This window comes from Ranitomeya variabilis, chromosome 6, assembly GCF_051348905.1.
Source record: "Ranitomeya variabilis isolate aRanVar5 chromosome 6, aRanVar5.hap1, whole genome shotgun sequence".
NCBI classification, from domain to species: Eukaryota; Metazoa; Chordata; class Amphibia; order Anura; family Dendrobatidae; genus Ranitomeya; species Ranitomeya variabilis.
The window spans coordinates 274,368,678-274,391,720 of NC_135237.1; the positions used below are offsets into that span (position 1 = coordinate 274,368,678).

General features: G+C 42.6%; 1 protein-coding gene across 1 annotated transcript in view; it reads left to right on the top strand.

The window, feature by feature from the left end:
* Positions 1 to 23,043, top strand: part of LOC143782325 (dynein axonemal heavy chain 5-like) — a 610,263-nt gene that overhangs the window by 70,239 nt on the left and 516,981 nt on the right. Inside the window, exons 12-15 of the mRNA XM_077269680.1 lie at positions 3,802 to 3,900; positions 4,168 to 4,349; positions 6,160 to 6,279; positions 12,195 to 12,396. Of these exons, the coding sequence (XP_077125795.1) occupies positions 3,802 to 3,900; positions 4,168 to 4,349; positions 6,160 to 6,279; positions 12,195 to 12,396 (603 nt within the window). The remainder of the gene's footprint in view (positions 1 to 3,801; positions 3,901 to 4,167; positions 4,350 to 6,159; positions 6,280 to 12,194; positions 12,397 to 23,043) is intronic.

Below are 23,043 nucleotides of genomic sequence, written 5' to 3' on the forward strand. Positions count from 1 at the left end.
CTGAAGGCTTCAGGATCCTCAATCCAGAGTACTGCTAACAGGGCTGGCTGAGACCGGCTGGTCCGAAGGCACATCCAGAGTTTCCTTTGCAGGTGGAAATCAGTGCCTACCTTCTAGCGCCTGTGTGTTGTAGTACCTCCCTGCTGAGCACCACGGGATAGTCCTCACAACTGTTGTGTCTGTTTTTGATGTTCTTCTTTCTCACAACTCGTATCTATTCTGATGTTCTTCTCCGTCCCCCAGATGATATGGATAGGACGCACCCGTATGACGGGTAGGCCTGGAGTTCTTCCGGGACCCTAGCGTCGCCCCTCTCTCACAATTGCCCCCTATGTCTGCTTAGGTGATTTAGGTGAGACAGCCAACCTAAAATTAACTGTCTTGCCGCTGTTTGAAGTATTGCTTGGAGCCTAATACTTCCTCGGCGTTCCGGCCACCGCCTACGCGCCTCAGTAGGATGTTGCCTCGATCTTACGGCACGACTCCTACTGGCTTTATCTCCTTTTTGCTGCGATCTTGTTTCTCACTTCTCCACAATAAACCTCGCTTCTTTTCCTTTCTTAGGATGCTGCCGCATTCGAGTGCAGGCGTGGCTCCGTAACGTTCTGTTCTGTTCGCTAGGACACAGTCAGGATCCCACCCCTGACAGAGACCCCCCTGAATCTTTCTCCTGCAACACCCTCTGCCACAGGATGTTGCCTGGTTCCAACCCAGTCAGCTTCTGACTAACTTCCTATCCAGCCCCCAGTTTTACCAGATTGTGAGGAGTGGCCTAATGCATAGAACCCTTTGCTCCCCCTGGTGGCCAGAATATGAAGTGTAAAGTGTGACTGTGATACCTGGTCAGGTGAACTTAAGTGCCATCAGACGTACGATCACTCCCCTTAGCGGCGGAGCGTCAGTACTGCAACGACCAGGACTCTGGGGCGCTGCAAAAAACCCCCATAAAAGTTCAAATCACCCACTTTTTTCCCCATTAAAAATAGAGCTAAATATAAAATAAATTTATCCAATCGTTAAATAATGTAGTGAGAAAAAATTAAAACATCAGAATTGCGTATTTTTCAGACTATATGACGCACCGGACTATAAGACGCACCTAGGTTTTAGAGGAGGAAATATGAGAAAAAATTGAAGCAAAAAATGTGGTCAATTCTGTACTTAATATTCCCTATCCTGGTATGTACGGTCCCCTCATCTCCATCCTTGTATACATGGCCCCCTCATCCCTATCCTGGTATACATGGGCCCCTCCTCCCCATCCTGGTGTGCATGGCCCCATAATCTCCATCCTGGTGTGCATGGCCCCCTCATCCCTATCCTGGTATGCTTAACCCCCTCATCCCCATCCTGGTATGCATGGCTCCCTCAACTCCATCCTAGTATGCATGGCCCCCTCATCCCTATCCTGGTAAGCATGCCCTCCTCATCCCTACTCTGGTATGCATGGCCCCTCATCCCTAGCCTGGCAGGCATGGTTCCGCTCATTCCCTATCCAGGTATGCATGGCCCCTCTCATCCCTATCCTGGTATTCAAGGCCCCCATCTCCGTCCTGGTATGCATGGCCCCATCCTTATGCTGGTATGATTGGCCTCCATTCTGGTATGCACTGCCTCCTCATCCCTATCCTGATATGCAGGGCCCCCATTCCTATCCTGGTATGCTTAGCCTCCTCATCCCCATGCCGGTATGCATGGCCCCCTCATCCCTATCCTGGTACGCAGGGACCCCGATCTCCATCTGTTGCATAGTTTGGTCGCAGAAGAAACTTGGGAGAGTAGAGTATACGGGGTAATTCAACTTTTATCTTCACAGAACATGAGGTACATGCATCAGCTTCTTAATACAGCATAACAGGAAGTCTGAAAGGACCTTTTACCAAAGAGAAAAATGGATCCAAAGTACAAGTATATACATTACATTCAGCTAAGCATATAACAGTAACAACATCGCCATCTACTGTCAGGAAAGTGTAAACTCCTCCTGCACACAAATAAATTTGTATCTGTTGCATATCCGCCAACACCATACTGGTATGAATGGCCCCATCCTTATCCTGGTATGCAGGGACCACCTCTCCGACCTGGTATGCATGGCCCCATCCTTATGATGGTATGATTGGCCCCCTTACCTATCCTGGTATGCATGGCCCCCATCAAAAATACATAGAAAACAAATAAACCATAAACCATTATACTTACCTTCCTAAACTCCCTCACAGCATCTTGCTCTGATCCCAGCAGCTGATTTATGCTTGTAAGCAGCGCATGGCAGGGACGAGGACAGCTGCTGGAAAACTCACTGCTCTCCACGCTGGGACTATGTGCATGGAGAGCAGTGAATATTCATTGCTCTTTAATAGCGAGCACAGTGTTAGTCGTGTCGGCCGGCTTCCTGCAGCTGCCGGGCTTTCACGTGTGCCGCTACTAAAGGAATGAATATTCACTGCATTCCACACCTATGGGAGCAGTGAATATTCATTGCCTTAAGTAGCGAGCACACGTGAACGTCTGGCAGCTGCAGGAAGCCGGCTACTGTAGCTAACGGCATATCTGCTATTCAAGAGAAATTAATATTCACTGCCCTCCACGCACATGGGCATGGAATGCAGTGAATTTCTATTAGCCACAGCCCCGGGTTCCTACCTCCTGTGACATGTTGCTCCGCTGCTACTGCTCCTCCACCTCCCCACCACAGCCAGAGAAGGTACATCTGGATTATAAGACACACCCCTCATTTTCCTACACATTTTAAGAAGAATAAATTGTGTCTTGTAGTCTGCAACATTGCAATAAAATGCTATAAGAGGCAATCAAAACATCATCTGTACCCCAAAATGATATCAGTAAAATGTCAGTTCGAGGAGCACAAAATAAGCTGTCACACAGGTCCATATCCTGAAAAGTGAAAACGTACGGGTCTCAAAAAATGGCGATTGCATGTAGAAAAGCCGCGGAGACACCATCACGTGTTTCAAAAATGGCGACACACAGTTTTTTTTTTACAAAATTCAGATTTTTTTTCACCACTTAAATAAAGAAAGTATGCATTTTTGATATCTGCGTAATCCTATTGCCAGGTCAGTTTTACTGTTAAGTGAGCATGGTAAATAAAAAAATACAAACAAAAAAAATAGTAGACTGCTTTTTTTTTTTTTTTTGCAATTTCAGCGCAATTGGAATTTTCTTCCCCTCCTTCCAGAACGCCATGCATTGCTGCTCTTCCCATTTAATCTATTTATTGATATTATTGCAGGTTGTACTATACGTATTGCCATAGTAAAAGGAAAGCTAACAATATATTAGAGTTGTGCAGTGATAGTAAAGTAGAGCACTTACTAAGGCTTTCCCTTACATCAGTTCATGAATACTTATCAAGTAGAAGAGCTTTTATTTTAGCTAAAACTAATATAAGTGTATGTACAGATGCCAATCAGGACTGAGAGACTAAAGAAAGTGGCGGGTTAGATGTCTGGTTATACAGCACAATTCTCAATAAAACCTTCCTAAGTTTATGGGACTTGAACCACTGCCAGTCTATAAAAGTGCAGTAGCCGGTGTCACGGATGAAATATGTTGTGAGCAAAGTCATTTATATCCCAGAGCTAAACTCAGACCAATTTATTCTTCTTGACGGGTAACTTTCGGCATTGCAGTGTCACACTTCTACGACTTTTCTAGAAAGTAAAGTTGTATATCACTAGGCATGAAAACCACAGTAATTCCTGTAATAATTATAATTTATTCCCCATTTGTCAATATGATTAACTTAATGTTGTTGTTCTTGTTACTTTTGGATAGGACTGCAATGTAACAAATGCAGCCAATGAAGCAAAGGACAATGTGAAATATTTGTACACCCTAGACAGATTCTTTGGACCTTTGGGCAAAGCCTCTCCTGTAAGTCTTTCTGGCTAAATTAGTATTAATTGCTGAAGTGTTTTTTTTTAGGTTTATGATATTATCTCATTGCGTTTGTAGTTTCTAAGTGAATGCACCTTCTTGTTACAAATTTGATCCTTTTATTGTTTTAATATTTTTTTAATAATCAGTATTTTTTTTAGTATGTTAGATTTTGTCTGGCCCGGTGATGGGTAAAGCTTTTGATAAATGAAGGACCCATTTGTCAGCGTACCTGTAATCTGATATATGCTATTATATGTGCAGGCTACAATGGTAGAACACATTCCAAGCTTAATGAACAGCATCCGAATGATCTATAGTACTTCCCAGTATTATAACACTTCAGAGCATATGACATCTCTCTTCTTAAAAGTCACCAATCAAATTGTGACCACATGCAAGAGTTACCTGCACCAGGGAGTTGTGAAGATCTGGGACCTGGAAAGGTACAGTATGGACAATTTTAATTAGCATTATATAGCAAATATGTTTTATGATTACTAATATTTTGTTAGTTCTTTTAATTTTAATTGTACCCATATATTTGCTATTCAGCAGAGGTGTAAAAATAGTTTTTCCCTACAAAATGGCTTGTGGTTTAGTAATTTTACATAGAAGTGCCTATATGCAATGGCGTATATAAAAATAGAGGCCTCGTAGAAAAGCGAAAACTAGATACACAGTGACATTTTTGGAATGCAGTTGTTCAGATGACGAGATGATTATATTTTTGTACATTCATTCATGGTTGTAACAGCCATACCTTTTTTATTTTATGTAAGCTTCACTTTATGAGGTCTTATTTTTTGCAAGATAAGCTGTAGTTTTTATATGCCAAATATGTCTGTATTATGTTAACTTTTTTTATGGAAGTAATGCAGAATAACAAGCAACCATGTTTTAAGCCATTTATCGATCACTGTAAATAAACTGTTCAATGCATTAGATGAGCTGTTACAAACTCATGGATGCCAAAAATGGTTTGTTACATTTATTTCTAAAAATTGTATAAATAATTTGATTAATGTAATTGATTGCTTTTCATTATTTCTTAGAATTTTGTACAGAAAAAAAAATCTGACTTGTAATTTAACCCTACATATAGAGATGTACTGGTATGCAAAGAATATCTCTATGTACCAGTACAATATGCCTGTAACAAAGAAGAATATCATTTAGAACTTTAGACTCAGACAATACTTCTATACTTAGCAGCGTAATCTGTGGCCCATTGCTCCTGTCTGGTATACTAGATGTTCTAAGTTTGAATCCCACGACAGACCACAAAACAGAAAAAGCAAATAATTTCAATCAACTATATTTGAAGGCATCTGTTGAGCACAGAAAAACGCAATGGGCCCTTCCTCCCAATATCCTGAGTCTGAGATAAGGAAAGAAAAGCGTGAATGATCACCATAGTATCTGAGATACATAGTGTTCACTGGGCTCCACCATGGGCCTTTGTGCAGCTGAACTAGCTGCATATGTCGTTTGTGTCTAGAAGTGTCTAGACAGCTTGGTTTGCTGTATTAACTACTGTTTAAGGATTTAGTTATCAAACCCCTGGAGTTAAAATGAGGAAATTGGTCACAATATATTGACATTCTATAGTTAAAATAATTTAACTCTTTACTGACATGACGTACAGTTGACGTCATATGGCGGCTGCCTGACTTTGATGTGAATTCAGGAACTGTGATACTCAGCAGAGCATCACTCACACTTGTTAACCTGTGAAATGCCGCTGTCAATCTACAACAGCGGCATTTGCAGCACACTGGCAGGGGGGATGTCATTCCATGCTCCCGTCCCACTCACACAGCTCCATTGACCAAAAATGGAAAATGTTACAAGTCTCAGAAAATAGCATCAAAGGCTAATTTTTTATTATTATTATTATTTTTTTTTTTACAAATTTCTAATTTTGCTTTTGCTACTTAAATGAAAAAAAAATGCAGGTTTGATATTTCCATAATAGTACAGACCTGGAGAATCATATTGCCAGGTCAATTGTGGAATTGCACTTTTCCTGCAATTTTGCAGCACTTGTGATTTTTATCCTGCTTCCATCGCATTATGTGATAAAAATGAGTGGGGACATTCAAAAGTTCAACTCGCCCCACAATCCTTGATATGCTTATGTCAGCAGAGAGATAAAAAGTTATGGCTCTTGGAAGAAAAAGAGGAAAAAAACACAACACAAAACACGGAAAATACTCATGTCAGGGGTTAAAGTATATATTGTTATTTTTTAAGGGAAGAGCTTCTGAAGAGAATCCGGGAATGTGTGTACCTAAACGAACAGTACCAATCTTCTTTCCACAAAGTTAAAGAGAGACTAAAGGAAACTCCAAATGAGAGGCAGTTTGAATTCAGGTAAATATTAATTTTATGTAATATTTTCTTGAAAGATTTATGCAATTATACTAAAAATATTAATCTGTTATGTCCATAGAACATCAAATTGTCCCAAATTTAATGTAATTTAACTGCCACAAGCTTGTAGCCTGACACTACTTGTATATGTTAACTGCTTGACTAGGATTAACTATGCCTAGTCTTTGCTCAATGCTTTTATTAATGATTTTAGTAGAGCAAAGTTTGCTTTGTGCTGATCCCTCTGCACATTGACATTCACATTAGAATTTAATTCCTTATCCCAAAAACAATATTTATCACCTCTCCAATGGATATGTGACAAACATTTGATTTGAGGGATATTACTGCTAGAACCCTTACCATTACCAGTCTTTACAACATGATTGGTGTAAGAGTGTACATACGTTACTTGGCTCTATTGACTTCTATAGGAAGAGTAATGCATTTGTCACCTTGACTCCCATTATCAGTGAATGAAGCTGTAGTGACACATTTTTACTGCTGATCTATTCACATGTGAGTTGACTTTCTCCTGTCTAAATCATGATTCAACCTGTAGAGGGCGCTGCCTGTTCTTTAAAAGTGTACAACCCCTGGCAAATATTATGGAATTACCGGCCTTGGAGGATGTTCATTCAGTTGTTTAATTTTGTAGAAAAAAAGCAGATCACAGACATGGCACAAAACTAAAGTAATTTCAAATGGCAACTTTCTGGCTTTAATAAACACTAAAAGAAATCAAGAACAAAAAATGTGGTAGTCGGTAATGGTTACTTTTTTTATCCAAGCATAGGGGAAAAATTATGGAATCACTCAATTCTGAGGAAAAAAGGAATCATGAAAAACAAACAAACAAAAACACTCCAAAACATCGCTAGTATTTTGTTGCACCACCTCTGGCTTTTATAACAGCTTGCAGTCTCTGAGGCATGGACTTATTGAGTACTCTTCATCAATCTGGCTCCAACTTTCTCTGATTGCTGTTGCCAGAGCAGCTTTGCAGGTTGGAGCCTTGCCATGGACCATTTTCTTCAACTTCCACCAAAGATTTTCAATTGGATTGAGATCCGGACTATTTGCAGGCCATGACATTGACCTTATGTGTCTTTTTTCAAGGAATGTTTGCACAGTTTTTGCTCTATGGCAGGATGCATTATCATTTTGAAAAATGATTTCATCATCCCCAAACATCCTTTCAATTGATGGGATAAGAAAAGTATCCAAAATATCAACATAAACTTGTGCATTTATTGAAGACTAGATGGTGGCTCGATTCTAACACATCGGGTATTCTATAATATGTATGCATAGTGTATAGCACAGCCCACGTAGTATATTGCGCAGCCCACGCAGTACATTGTGCAGTACATTGCGCAGCCCACGGAGTACATTGCGCAGCCCACGCAGTACATTGTGCAGCCAACGCAGTACATTGCACAGCCAACGCAGTACATTGCGCAGCCAAGACCGCTAAGTCTTCTGGGTAATTTCGCAATGCATCGCCGTGAACGGAAGATGGCGGCGCGCGAGCGGCTCGGCGGACTACGGAGTGTGAGTATAGCAGGTTTTTTGTTTTTTTATTATTTTTAACATTACATTTTTTTTTACTATTGATGCCGCATAGGCAGCATGAATAGTAAAAAATTGGGGACACACAGGGTTAATAGCAGCAGTTACAGAGTGCGTTACCCAAGGCATAACGCGGTCTGTTACCGCCGGCATTAACCCTGTGTGAGCGGTGACCGGAGGGGAGTATGCGGGCGCCGGGCACTGAGTGCAGGGAGTAGGGAGCGGCCATTATCTTCCGGACTGTGCACGTCGCTGATTGGTCGCGGCAATGGTCGTGGGCATTTTGCCACGACCAATCAGTGACTTAGATTCCATGACAGACAGAGGCCGCGACCAATGAATATCTGTGACAGAAAGAAAGACAGAAAGACAGAAGGACAGACAGATGGAAGTGACCCTTAGACAATTATATAGTAGATGTAATGACAGCCATCTCCCCAGTGCCTTTACCTGACATGCAGCCCCATATCATCAATGACTGTGGAAATTTGCATGTTCTCTTCAGGCAGTCATCTTTATAAATCTCATTGGAACGGCACCAAACAAAAGTTCCAGCATCCTTACCTTGCCCAATGCAGATTCGCGATTCATCACTGAATATGACTTTCATCCAGTCATCCACAGTCCACGATTGCTTTTCCTTAGCCCATTGTAACCTTGTTTTTTTCTGTTTAGGTGTTAATGGTGGCTTTTGTTTAGCTTTTCTGTATGTAAATCCCATTTCCTTTAGGCGGTTTCTTACAGTTCGGTCACAGATGTTGACTCCAGTTTCCACCCATTCGTTCCTCATTTATTTTGTTGTGCATTTCCTGTTTTAGAGACATATTGCTTTAAGTTTCTGGCCTTGATGCTTTGATGTCTTCTTTGGTCTACCAGTATGTTTGCCTTTAACAGCCTTCCCATGTTGTTTGTATTTAGTCCAGATTTTAGACGCAGCTGACTGTGTACAACCAACATCTTTTGCAATATAGCGTGATGATTTACCCTCTTTTTAGAGTTTAATAATCCTCTCCTTTGTTTCAATTGACATCTCTCATGTTGGAGCCATGATTCATGTCAGTCCACTTGGTGCAACAGTTCTCCAAGGTGTGATCACTTCTTTTTAGATGCAGACTAACGAGCAGATCTAATTTGATACAGGTGTTAGTTTTGGATATGAAAATTTACAGGGTGATTCCATAATTTTTTCCTCAGAATTGAGTGATTTCATAATTTTTTCCATATGCTTGTTTAACCCCTTCCCGACATGTGACGGTATAGTACGTCACATGTCGGGACCCCCGCTTTGATGTGCGCTCCGGCGGTGAGCGCACATCAAAGTCGCGACATGTCAGCTGTTTTTTACAGCTGACATGTGCGCGCAATAGCGGCGGGTGAAATCGCGATCACCCGCCGCTATTAACTAGTTAAATGCCGCTGTCAAACGCAGACAGCGGCATTTAACTACCGCATCCGGCCGTGCGGCCGGATATGAGCGCATCACCGACCCCCGTCACATGATCGGGGGTCGGCGATGCTCCTCCATTGTAACCATAGAGGTCCTTGAGACCTCTATGGTTACTGATTGCCGGTGGCTGTGAGCGCCCCCCTGTGGTCGGCGCTCACAGCACACCTGCAAATCTGCTGTGTAGCAGCGATCTTATGATCACTGCTGCATAGCAGAGCCGATCGGGCTGTGCCTGCTTCTAGCCTCCCATGGAGGCTATAGAAGCATGGCAAAAGTAAAAAAAAAAAGTTTTTAAAAATGTGAAAAAAATAAAAAAAATATAAAAGTTTAAATCACCCCCCTTTCGCCCCAATCAAAATAAATCAATAAAAAAAAACCCAACCTACACATATTTGGTATCGCCGCGTTCAGAATCGCCCGATCTATAAATAAAAAAAAAGCATTAACCTGATCGCTAAATGGCGTAATGAGAAAAAAAATTCGAAATGCCAGATTTACGTTTTTTTGGTCGCCACGACATTGCATTAAAATGCAATAACGGGCGATCAAAAGAATGTATCTACACCAAAATGCTATCATTAAAAACGCCAGCTCGGCATGCAAAAAATAAGGCCTCACCTGACCCCAGATCACGAAAAATGGAGACGCTACGAGTATCGGAAAATGGCGCAATTTTGTTTTGTTTTGTTTTTTGCAAAGTTTGGAATTTTTTTTCACCACTTAGGTGAAAAATAACCTAGTCATGTTAGGTGTCTATGAACTCGTAGTGACCTGGAGAATCATAATGGCAGGTCAGTTTTAGCATTTAGTGAACCTAGCAAAATAGGCAAGCAAAAAACAAGTGTGGGATTGCACTTTTTTTGCAATTTCACTGCACTTGGATTTTTTTTCCCGTTTTCTAGTACACGACATGCTAAAACCAATGATGTCGTTCAAAAGTACAACTCGTCCCGCAAAAAATAAGCCCTCACATGGCCAAATTGACGGAAAAATAAAAAAGTTATGGCTCTGGGAAGGAGGGTAGCGAAAAACGAAAACGGAAAAACGGAAAAAGCTCCGGGGGTGAAGGGGTTAAAAAAAGTAACCATTACCGATTACTACATTTTTTGTTCTTGATTTCTTTTAGTGTTTCTTAAAGCCAGAAAGTTGCCATTTGAAATTACTTTAGTTTTGTGCCATGTCTGTGATCTGCCTTTTTTTCTACAAAATTAAACAACTGAATGAACTTCCTCCAAGGCCGGTGATTCCTTAATTTTTGCCAGGGGTTGTACACTTTTTAAGAACAGGCAGCGCCCTCTACAGGTTGAAAAATGATTTAGACAGGAGAAAGTCAACTCACATGTGAATAGATCAGCAGTAAAAATGTGTCACTACAGCTTCATTCACTGATAATGGGAGTCAAGGTGACAAATGCATTACTCTTCCTATAGAAGTCAATAGAGCCAAGTAACGTATGTACACTCTTACACCAATCATGCTGTAAGGACTGATAAGGGTTCTAGCAGTAATATCCCTCCAATCAAATGTTTGTCACATATCCATTAGAGAGGTGATAAATATCAAATGAAGCAAAACTCTTGATTTACGCATTTGCATCTCTTCATCCTTTTTCTGTGTGGCACCCAAGATACATTCAGCTTTTTTCTGGTTTCCGCTGTCTGATTGTGTGATTTCTTGAGTTAACGAAAATTAGTGCAATCTTCTGTAAAAAAAAAAAAAAGATTCAGAATTGCTCTTAATCATCACTATGTTGTGCCCAATAACTGTTCATAATGTTGTGCCTACTTGCACAGCAAATTAGGGTTAGCATGTTTCGTGAAGTGCACTGTTGGAATAAGGGAGGATGAACCAGCTGTTTCACTGTAGTAGGATTGGAAAATATGGTCAAAACTAGTGATGAGCGAATGTGCTCATTACTTGAGTTTTCCAAGCATGCTCTGGTGTTCTCTGAGTATCTTGGGTGTGCTCGTAGATTATGTTTGAGTTGCCGCAGCTGCATGATTTGCGGCTGCTAGATAACCTGAACACATGCAGGGATTTCCTAACAAACAGGCAATCTCCACATGTATTCAGGCTGTCTAGCAGCCACAAATCATGCAGCTGTGGCGACTAAAACATAATCTACAAGCACGCCCAAGAAACTCTGAGAATAATAATTACAATCCAAACCCTTATTTAAAGTGAATCTTTCAACAGGTATTTTCCTAACTGATGGTGAAAAAATTATGAACATAGACCCCTGATTCCAACTCTGTCACTTATGGTGCTTCTTGTAGTAGTTTTGATTAAAACATGGTTTGTCTGCTGCAGCTCCAATAGTTCTCTCAATGATGAGGTGAATCTAAGCCTGCCTGCAGCATTGATTGACAGCTTCCTGCCTGCACGGTACATAGGAAGAAGGTTGCAATCCATGGTAGGGGAGGGGTTAAGCAGATCTCATGAATATTGATGACTACATTGGAGAAGCTGATCATTGAGAGCACTAGCAGAGCTGCAGCATATAATATTGCAGCAGGACACCCAATATGTGACCCAGAAAGAGAATCAGGAACTCTTCATCTATTTGATATCATTCTTAGATGGGACAGCATAAACTTGGTGTCAGATTCTCTTTGAGCAGTGTTTTCCACTAATTTATTGTATTACTTCAATTAGCGGAAATATAACTTTGTCCTTATATTGCTCAGAATTAAAAAGCAAATAAGAAAGATAAATGTAATTCTATAATTTCTTAAATTGCAGTCCAAATGACTAATCTAGGCTATCAAAGGAAAAAAGTATTAAATGAATTGCATTTCAATAATGCAGTTTCAGAACTGTAAAAGCGATTAAATTCCTCATTGTTCTGAATTATATTTTAATGTGCCTATAAATCGTCACTCTTCTGTAATTCCAGTGAAAATTATATATTTGGGAAATTGGACACATTCTGTAAGCGTCTTGAAAAGATATCGGACATGAGCAATGTCTTGGAAAGTTTGGCTGATCTTCAGAATATTAGAATTGAAGGAATTGAAAAGATCAATATTCGATATCAGACAATTGTTACTAACACTAAGTCTAAGACCTATGACGTTCTTGATCATCGGAAACAAGAAGTAAGTAAAACCATGATAAATTAAGTGCTGGATAGAATAAATGTTACTGCCTTATTAGGGTATGTTTCCACGTTCAGGATTGCATCAGTTTTTTATCAGGATTTGACGCAGGTAAAATCTGCACCTGAGGTCACCTGCGTTTTTCATGCATTTTTTGATGTGTTTTTCATGCGGATTTGTGTGTGTTTTTGTAAGCTCAGTAAAGATATACCAAAAAAAAAGGGTGATGTCATTTCTTGTCCAACCTCTTCATTTACATACTCCATTGAAGAATAATGTTTACACACACAGACAGATAGATGATAGATAACAGATAGATCGATAGATAGATGATAGATATGGGATAGTTAGATAGATAATAGATACGATAGATAGATCCGATAGATCCGATAGATAGATATGATAGATATGATAGAAGTATCTATTATCTATCTATCTATCTATCTATCTATCGTATCTATCGTATCTATCATATCTATCGTATCTATCGTATCTATTATCTATCTATAAATATATCTATCGATAGATATAGCTATAGATGGCTAGATAGATATATCGATAGATAGATAGATAGACAGATGATAGATAATAGATAGATACGATAGATAGATAGATAATACCAAGCCCGATGTTTAGTATATCTATGTATCTATCTATTATTTACTATATAATTGTCTAAGGGTCACTTCCGTCTGTCTGTCTGTCTGTCTGTCTGTCACTGAAATCCCGCGTCGCTGATTGGTTGCGGCCCGAGGCACAGTCCGGCCGTGAATTGGCCTCTCCCTCCTCCCCTGCAGTCAGTGCCCCCCTCCCTGCTCCCCCCTCCAGTCAGCGCCCACATAGCGTTAACTGGACTGCCTAACACCACGGCATAACGCGGTGTAAGGCAGTCCATTAACGCTGCCATTAACCCTCTGTGTAACCAACTTTTTACTATTGATGCTGCCTATGCAGCATCAATAGTAAAAACATATAATGTTAAAAATAATTAAAAAAATAGAGAAATCATTATATACTCACCCTCCGACGGCCCCCCGGATCCAGCCCAGGCCTTTCCCGCTCCTCGCGCGCCGCACTGGTCCCCAGAATGCATTGCGGCAATGACCGGAGATGACGTAGCGGTCTTGCGAGACCGCTACATCATCACGTGTTATTGCCGCTTGGGACCGGAGCGGCGCGCGAGGAGTGGGAAAGGCCTGGGTTGGATCCGGGGGCCGTCAGAGGGTGAGTATATAACTTTTTTATTTTAATTCTTTTTCAACAGGGATATGGTGCTCCCATTGCTATATACTGTGTGGGCAGTGTTATATACTGCGTGGGCTGTGTTAAATACTACATCGGCTGTGCAATATAATACGTGGCTGTGCTATATACTACGTGGGCTGTGTAATATAGTACGTGGCTGTGTAATGTACTACGTGGGCTGTGCTATATACTGCGTCGGCTGTGCAATATACCACGTGGCTGTGCTATATACTACGTGGCTGTGCTATATACTACGTGGGCTGTGCAATATACTACGTGGCTGTGCAATATACTACGTGGCTGTGCAATATATTACGTGGGCTGTGCAATATACTATGTGGGCTGTGCAATATACTAAGTGGGCTGTGCAATACTACGTGGCTGTGCACTATACTACGTGGGCTGTGTTATATACTACATGGCTGTGTTATACACTACGTGGGCTGTGTTATACACTACGTGGGCTGTGTTATACACTACGTGGACTGTGTTATACACTGCGTGGGCTGTTATATACTACGTGAGCTGTGTTATATACTACGTGGCTGTGTTATATGCTATGTGGGCTGCTATATACTACATGGCTGTGCTATATACTACATGGCTGTGCTATATACTACGTGGCCGGCCGCAAACAATCAGCGACAGGCGCACTCCGACCGCGATTTGAGCCCTGCAGCCACGTAGTATATTGCACAGTCCATGTAGTATATAGCACAGCCCACGTAGTATATAGCACAGCCACGTAGTATATTGCACAGCCGATGCAGTATATAACACAGCCACGTACTATATAGCACAGCCACATATTATATTGCACAGCCGACGTAGTATATAACACAGCCCACGCGGTATATAACACACCACATGCATTAATTACACAGCCACGTACTATATTACACAGCCCACGTAGTATATAGCACAGCCACGTATTATATTGCACAGCCAACTTAGCATATAACACTGCCCACGCAGTGTATAGCAATGTGGGCACCATATCCCTGTTAAAAAAAATTAAAATAAAAAATAGTTATATACTCACCCTCCGACGGCCCCCCGGATCCAGCCCAGGCCTTTTCCGCTCCTCGCATGCCGCTGCAGTCCCCAGAATGCATTGCGGCAATGACCGGAGATGACATAGCGGTCTCGCGAGACCACTACATCATCACGTGTTATTGCCGCTTGGGACTACGTGGGCTGTTTAATTTTTTTTATTATTTTTAACATTATATTTTTTTACTATTGATGTTGGTCACACAGAGGGTTAATGGCAGCGTTAACGGACTGCCTTACACCGCGTTATGCCGCAGTGTAAGGCAGTCCGATTATCGCTATGTGGGCGCTGACTGGGGGGGGAGTAGGGAGGGGGCACTGATTGCAGAGGAGGAGGGAGGGGCCAATTCGCGGCCGAACTGTGCCCGTTGCTGATTGCGACGCGGGATTTCTGTGACAGGCAAACAGACAGAAGTGACCCTTAGATAATTATATAGTAGATTTTTTATTTTAATTCTTTTTTTCACAGGGATATGTGTTGTGAACTATACTTCTTGGCTCCCTCTTGTGGTCACTAGTGGTTTGGCACTTGGATTGTCTTTTCCCAGGTTGGTTCTCACCTGGTTCGTTAGGCCTGGGGTGTTGCTATTTAAACTTCCTGGATTCTCAGTCCAGTGCCTGGCATCGTTGTAATCAGTTCATTTCTGTTTGCTCCTGTCTTCAGGTCCTGGTTCTTTGCAAGTTAAGCTAAGTCCTGCTTTCTTATTTTTGTTTATTTGCATTGTTCATATTTTTGTCCAGCTTGTACAAAATGTGATTCCTGATATCGCTGGAAGCTCTAGGGGGCTGATATTCTCCCCCCTCACCGTTAGTCGGTTCGGGGGTTCTTGGATATTCAGCGTGGATATTTTGCAGGGTTTTTTGCTGACCATATAAGTCATCTTACTATCTTCTGCTATTAGTCAGTGGGCCTCTCTTTGCTAAAATCTAGTTCATTCTTACGTTTGTCTTTTCTTCTTACCTCACCGTTATTATTTGTTGGGGGCTTATACTTTAACTTTGGGGTCTTTCTTCTTGAGGCAAGAGAGGTCTTATTTTCCCTGATAGGGTTAGTTAGTTCTCCGGCTGGCGCGAGACGTCTAGGATCAACGTAGGTACGTTCCCCGGCTACTGTTAGTTGGTTGTGCTAGGATCAGGTATATGGTCAGCCTAGTTACCACTTCCCTATGAGCTGGTATTTATGTTTGCAGACTTTGCTGTAATCTCTGAGATCCTCTGCCATTGGGATCATAACAGTATGCCAGGCCGAGTGAATAGTTAATGCATTGCAGAAGCGGGATTAAAAGAAAAGAAGTTCTGAGTTTGTTTTTTTTCTTTCTTCCTTCCCCTTTTTTCTCTGAGTGGCTTGAAGCTTTGCTGCAGACATGAATGTTCAGACCTTGATTACTAGTGTGGATCAGCTTGCTGCACTAGTGCAGGGCATTCAGGATTTTGTTGTTAGCAGTCCTATGTCAGAGCCTAAGATACCTATTCCTGAGCTGTTCTCTGGAGATCGATTTAAATTTAGGAATTTTAGGAATAATTGTAAATTGTTTCTATCTTTGAAACCTCGTTCGTCTGGAGATTCAGCTCAGCAAGTTAAAATTGTTATCTCCTTCTTGCGTGGCGACCCTCAGGATTGGGCTTTCTCGTTGGCGCCAGGAGATCCGGCATTGGCGGATGTTGATGCGTTTTTCTGGCGCTCGGATTGCTTTATGAGGAGCCTAATCTTGAAATTCAGGCAGAAAAAGCCCTACTGGCTATCTCTCAGGGCCAGGATGAAGCTGAAGTGTATTGCCAAAAATTTCGGAAATGGTCCGTGCTTACTCAATGGAATGAATGTGCTCTGGCCGCAAATTTCAGAAATGGCCTTTCTGAAGCCATTAAGAATGTGATGGTGGGTTTCACAATTCCTACAAGTCTGAATGATTCTATGGCGCTGGCTATTCAGATTGATTGGCGGTTGCGGGAGCGCAAATCCGCTAATCCTCTGGCAGTGTTGTCTGAACGGACACCTGTCTCAATGCAATGTGATAGAATCCTGACTAGAACCGAACGACAAAATCATAGACGTCAGAATGGGCTGTGTTTTTACTGTGGTGATTCTACACATGTTATATCAGCATGCTCTAAACGCCTAACCAAGGTTGTCAGTCCTGTCACCATTGGTAATTTGCAGCCTAAATTTATTTTGTCTGTGACTTTAATTTGCTCATTGTCTTCCTACCCTGTTATGGCGTTTGTGGATTCAGGTGCTGCCCTGAGTCTTATGGACTTGTCGTTTGCCAAGCGCTGTGGTTTTGTCCTGGAGCCTTTAAAAGTTCCTAGTCCTCTCAGAGGAATTGATGCTACGCCACTGGCGGAAAATAAACTGCAGTATTGGACACAAGTGACCATGTGCATGACTCCTGAACATCGGGAGGTGATTCGTTTTCTTGTTCTGCATAAAATGAATGATTTGGTCGTTTTGGGTCTGCCATGGTTACAGACCCATAATCCAGTTTTGGATTGGAAGGCTATGTCTGTGTCGAGTTGGGGTTGTCAGGGAATTCATTGCGATTCTCCGCCAGTGTCTATTGCTTCTTCTACTCCTTCAGAAGTTCCTGAGTATTTGTGTGATTATCAGGATGTATTCAGTGAGTCCAGGTCCAGTGCTCTTCCTCCTCATAGGGACTGTGACTGCGCTATAGATTTGATTCCTGGCAGTAAATTTCCTAAGGGATGATTATTTAATTTGTCTGTACCCGAGCATGCCGCGATGCGTTCTTATGTCAAGGAGTCTTTGGAGAAGGGGCATATTCGTCCATCCTCTTCCCCTCTTGGTGCGGGATTTTTTTTTGTGGCCAAGAAAGACGGGTCTTTGAGACCTTGTATAGACTATCGGCTTCTGAATAAAATCACTGTTAAGTTTCAGTATCCTTTGCCACTATTGTCAGACTTGTTTGCTCGGATTAAGGGTGCCAAGTGGTTCACCAAGATAGATCTTCGTGGTGCGTACAACCTTGTGCGCATTAGGCAGGGAGATGAATGGAAAACTGCATTTAATACGCCCGAAGGTCATTTTGAGTACTTGGTGATGCCCTTTGGGCTCTCTAATGCTCCTTCAGTGTTTCATTCCTTTATGCATGATATCTTCCGGAAGTATCTAGATAAATTTATGATTGTTTATCTGGATGATATTCTGTTTTTTTCTGATGATTGGGATTCTCATGTAAAGCAGGTCAGGATGGTGTTTCAGGTTTTGCGTGATAATGCTTTGTTTGTGAAGGGCTCAAAGTGTCTCTTTGGAGTGCAGAAGGTTTCCTTTTTGGGTTTTATTTTCTCCCCTTCTGCTGTGGAGATGGACCCAGTCAAGGTCCGAGCTATTCATGATTGGACTCAACCCACGTCTGTTAAGAGTCTTCAGAAGTTCTTGGGGTTTGCTAATTTCTACCGTCGTTTTATCGCTAACTTTTCTAGCGTTGTTAAACCTTTGACGGATATGACCAAGAAAGGTTCTGATGTGGCTAATTGGGCTCCTGCAGCCGTGGAGGCCTTCCAGGAGCTGAAGCGCCGGTTTACTTCGGCGCCTGTTTTGTGCCAGCCTGATGTCGCACTTCCCTTTCAGGTTGAAGTGGATGCTTCTGAGATCGGTGCTGGGGCTGTTTTGTCGCAGAGAGGCTCTGGTTGCTCTGTGATGAGACCATGTGCTTTTTTCTCTAGGAAGTTTTCGCCTGCTGAGCGGAACTATGATGTTGGTAATCGGGAGTTGTTGGCCATGAAGTGGGCATTTGAGGAGTGGCGTCATTGGCTCGAGGGTGCTAAGCATCGTGTGGTGGTCTTGACTGATCACAAAAATCTGATGTATCTCGAGTCTGCTAAGCGGCGCCTGAATCCTAGACAGGCTCGTTGGTCATTGTTTTTCTCTCGTTTTGACTTTGTGGACTCGTACCTGCCTGGTTCGAAGAATGTTAAGGCTGATGCTCTTTCTAGGAGCTTTGTGCCTGACTCTCCTGGAGTCTCGGAGCCAGCTGGTATTCTTAAAGAGGGAGTAATCGTGTCGCTATATCTCCTGATTTGCGACGTGTGTTGCAGAGATTTCAGGCTGGTAGACCTGACTCTTGTCCACCCGACAGACTGTTTGTTCCTGATAAGTGGACCAGCAGAGTTATTTCCGAGGTTCATTCCTCGGTGTTGGCAGGGCATCCGGGAATTTTTGGTACCCGAGATTTGGTGGCTAGGTCCTTTTGGTGGCCTTCCTTGTCACGGGATGTGCGGTCATTTGTGCAGTCCTGTGGGACTTGTGCTTGGGCTAAGCCTTGTTGTTCTCGTGCTAGCGGGTTGCTTTTGCCCTTGCCCATCCCGAAGAGACCTTGGACACACATTTCCATGGATTTCATTTCTGATCTTCCGGTGTCTCAAGGAATGTCTGTCATCTGGGTGGTGTGTGATCGTTTTTCCAAGATGGTCCATTTGGTGCCCTTGCCTAAGTTGCCTTCCTCTTCCGATCTGGTTCCTTTGTTTTTTCAGAATGTGGTTCGTTTACACGGCATTCCTGAGAATATCGTGTCCGACAGAGGATCCCAGTTTGTGTCCAGATTCTGGCGATCTTTTTGTGCTAAAATGGGCATTGATTTGTCGTTTTCATCTGCCTTTCATCCTCAGACTAATGGCCAAACGGAGCGAACTAATCAGACACTGGAGGCTTATTTGAGATGTTTTGTTTCTGCGGACCAGGATGATTGGGTGACCTTCTTGCCATTGGCTGAGTTTGCCCTTAATAATCGGGCTAGTTCCGCTACTTTGGTTTCGCTATTCTTCTGCAACTCTGGTTTTCATCCTCGTTTCTCCTCGGGTCATGTTGAGTCTTCTGACTGTCCTGGGGTGGATTCCGTGGTGGATAGGTTGCAGCGGATTTGGAATCATGTGGTGGACAACTTGAAGTTGTCACAGGAGAAGGCTCAGCGTTTTGCCAACCGCCGCCGCGGTGTGGGTCCCCGACTTCGTGTTGGGGAATTGGTTTGGTTGTCTTCTCGGTATGTCCCTCTGAAAGTTTCCTCTCCTAAGTTTAAGCCTCGCTTTATTGGTCCTTATAAAATTTTGGAAGTTCTTAACCCGGTTTCTTTTCGTTTGGATCTTCCGGTGTCGTTTGCCATTCACAACGTGTTCCATAGGTCTTTGTTGCGGCGATATGTTGTGCCTGTGGTTCCTGCTGTTGAGCCTCCTGCTCCGGTGTTGGTTGAGGGCGAGTTGGAGTACGTGGTGGAGAAGATCTTGGATTCTCGTCTCTCTAGACGGAGGCTTCAGTATTTGGTCAAATGGAAGGGCTATGGTCAGGAGGATAATTCCTGGGTGGTCGCCTCTGATGTTCATGCGGCCGATTTGGTTCGTGCCTTCCACGCTGCTCATCCTGATCGCCCTGTTGGTCTTGGTGAGGGTTCGGTGACCCCTCCTTAAAGGGAGGGTACTGTTGTGAACTATACTTCTTTGCTCCCTCTTGTGGTCACTAGTGGTTTGGCACTTGGATTGTCTTTTCCCAGGTTGGTTCTCACCTGGTTCGTTAGGCCTGGGGTGTTGCTATTTAAACTTCCTGGATTCTCAGTCCAGTGCCTGGCATCGTTGTAATCAGTTCATTTCTGTTTGCTCCTGTCTTCAGGTCCTGGTTCTTTGCAAGTTAAGCTAAGTCCTGCTTTCTTATTTTTGTTTATTTGCATTGTTCATATTTTTGTCCAGCTTGTACAAAATGTGATTCCTGATATCGCTGGAAGCTCTAGGGGGCTGATATTCTCCCCCCTCACCGTTAGTCGGTTCGGGGGTTCTTGGATATTCAGCGTGGATATTTTGCAGGGTTTTTTGCTGACCATATAAGTCATCTTACTATCTTCTGCTATTAGTCAGTGGGCCTCTCTTTGCTAAAATCTAGTTCATTCTTACGTTTGTCTTTTCTTCTTACCTCACCGTTATTATTTGTTGGGGGCTTATACTTTAACTTTGGGGTCTTTCTTCTTGAGGCAAGAGAGGTCTTATTTTCCCTGATAGGGTTAGTTAGTTCTCCGGCTGGCGCGAGACGTCTAGGATCAACGTAGGTACGTTCCCCGGCTACTGTTAGTTGGTTGTGCTAGGATCAGGTATATGGTCAGCCTAGTTACCACTTCCCTATGAGCTGGTATTTATGTTTGCAGACTTTGCTGTAATCTCTGAGATCCTCTGCCATTGGGATCATAACAGATATGGTGCCTACACTGCTGTATACTATGTGGGCTGTGCTATATACTATGTGGGCTGTGCTATATACTATGTGGCCTGTGCTATATACTACGTGGCCTGTGTTATATACTACGTGGGCTATGTTATATACTGCATGGCTGCTATATACTACGTTGCTGCTATATATTACGTGGCTGCTATATACTACGTGGCTGTGCTATCTACTGCATGGGCTGTGCTATCTACTGCGTGGGCTGTGCTATATACTACGTGGCTGTGTTATATACTATGTGGGCTGTGCTATATACTACATACATCACCGTGCTATATACTACGTGGCTGCTATATACTACGTGGCTTTGCTATCTACTGCATGGGCTCTGCTATATACTACGTGGCTGTGTTATATACTACGTGGGCTGTGCTATATACTACATCACTGTGCTATATACTATGTGGCTGTGCTATATACTACGTGGCTGCTATATACTATGTGGCTGCTATATAATACGTGGCTGTGCTACCTACTGCGTGGGCTGTGCTATATACTACGTGGCTGTGTTATATACTATGTGGGCTGTGCTATATACTACATCTCTGCTATATACTACGTGGATGTGCTATATACTACGTGGCTGCTATATACTACATGGCCAGCCGCGACCAATCAGCGATATTGGCGTGGAATTTAACCCCCACTCACAGCGCGACGTACATACATACGTACATACATATTCTAGAATACCGAATGCGTTAGAATCGAGCCACCATCTAGTACATATATAATCGTCTAAGGGTCTGTCTGTAACGGAAATCCCACGTCACTAATTGGTCGCGGGCGGCTGGCGCGACCAATCAGTGACAGGTGCAGTCCGGCCGTGAATTGGTGCAGGATTTAAACCACGCTTCTCTGACCAATCAGGGATATTGCAGCGGGATTTAAACACCACTTCATAAATAAACTACATACTGTACATATTAAATAACAACTTATACGGCTAGCGCACATGGTAATGGTATATTCATCAGAAATCTGTACCATTGATCTAAGGGACTTAAGGACCCATCATCAAATAGACATCGTAACACGAAGAAAGATGATTAAAGGTCAAGCAAATATCGTATCAAAAAACACTTTATTAACAATTATTAAAAACACAGACAGCAAGTGTAAGAAAGATAATGCACAAGGGCGACAAAAAATGTGGGCATTGTAAGGATCGCAGGAGGCACGTGCACAGGAGATGCAAGTCTAGTAAGAAATTCACAAACTACCTACAATTAGTAGCTAATTATTCCAAAAAGTTATACAGCATTAATTCAGAAAAATTGGTACTACAATATATTGGAAAGAATTACATCCGCAGGTGGAGGCAAGAAGGATTTATAGAATGCACATAATAACAATCCCACTCAGCACCGCCACAAGCAATATTGCCATAATATACAGCTGGTGGTACTGACTGGGGAAACCATAGTATATTAATGGTGACCGCCGAAAAAATTACCCACCGCAGATCAGACTGCCAATCCTGGGGACGCGCCTCCGCCCCTGTTTTTAATAATTGTTAATAAAGTGTTTTTTGATACGATATTTGCTTGACCTTTAATCATCTTTCTTCGTGTTACTATACTGCACATATTCTAGAATACCCGATGCGCTAAAATCAGGCCACCATCTAGTAGATCTGTAATAGCAATGCCGATGTTTATGAATGAACGTTTCATTTAAAAAAAAAACGGGAAAAATCGGGAAAGCCGACAGCCAGGGGCCAATATTTGTAGCCTGGGAAGGAGGTAATACCCATGGCCCCCTCCCAGGCTATGAATATCAGCCCGCAGCTGTCTGCGTAGCCTTTACTGGCTATAAAGATATGGGGACCCCCAAAAAAATGATGTGGGGTCTCCCTATATTTTATAGCAAGAAAGGCAACGAAGACAGCTGTGGGCTGATATTCATAGCCTAAAGAGGGGCCATGGTTATTGCCCCCCAGCTACAAATACCAGCCCCCAGCCACCCCAGAAATGGCGCATCTGTAAGATGCGCCAATTCCGGCACTTAGCCCCTCTATTCCCACTCCCCTTTAGCAGTGGGATATGGGGTAATAAGGGGTTAATGTCACCTTGCTATTGTAAGGTGACATTAAGCCTGGTTAATAATGGAGAGGCGTCAATAAGATGCCT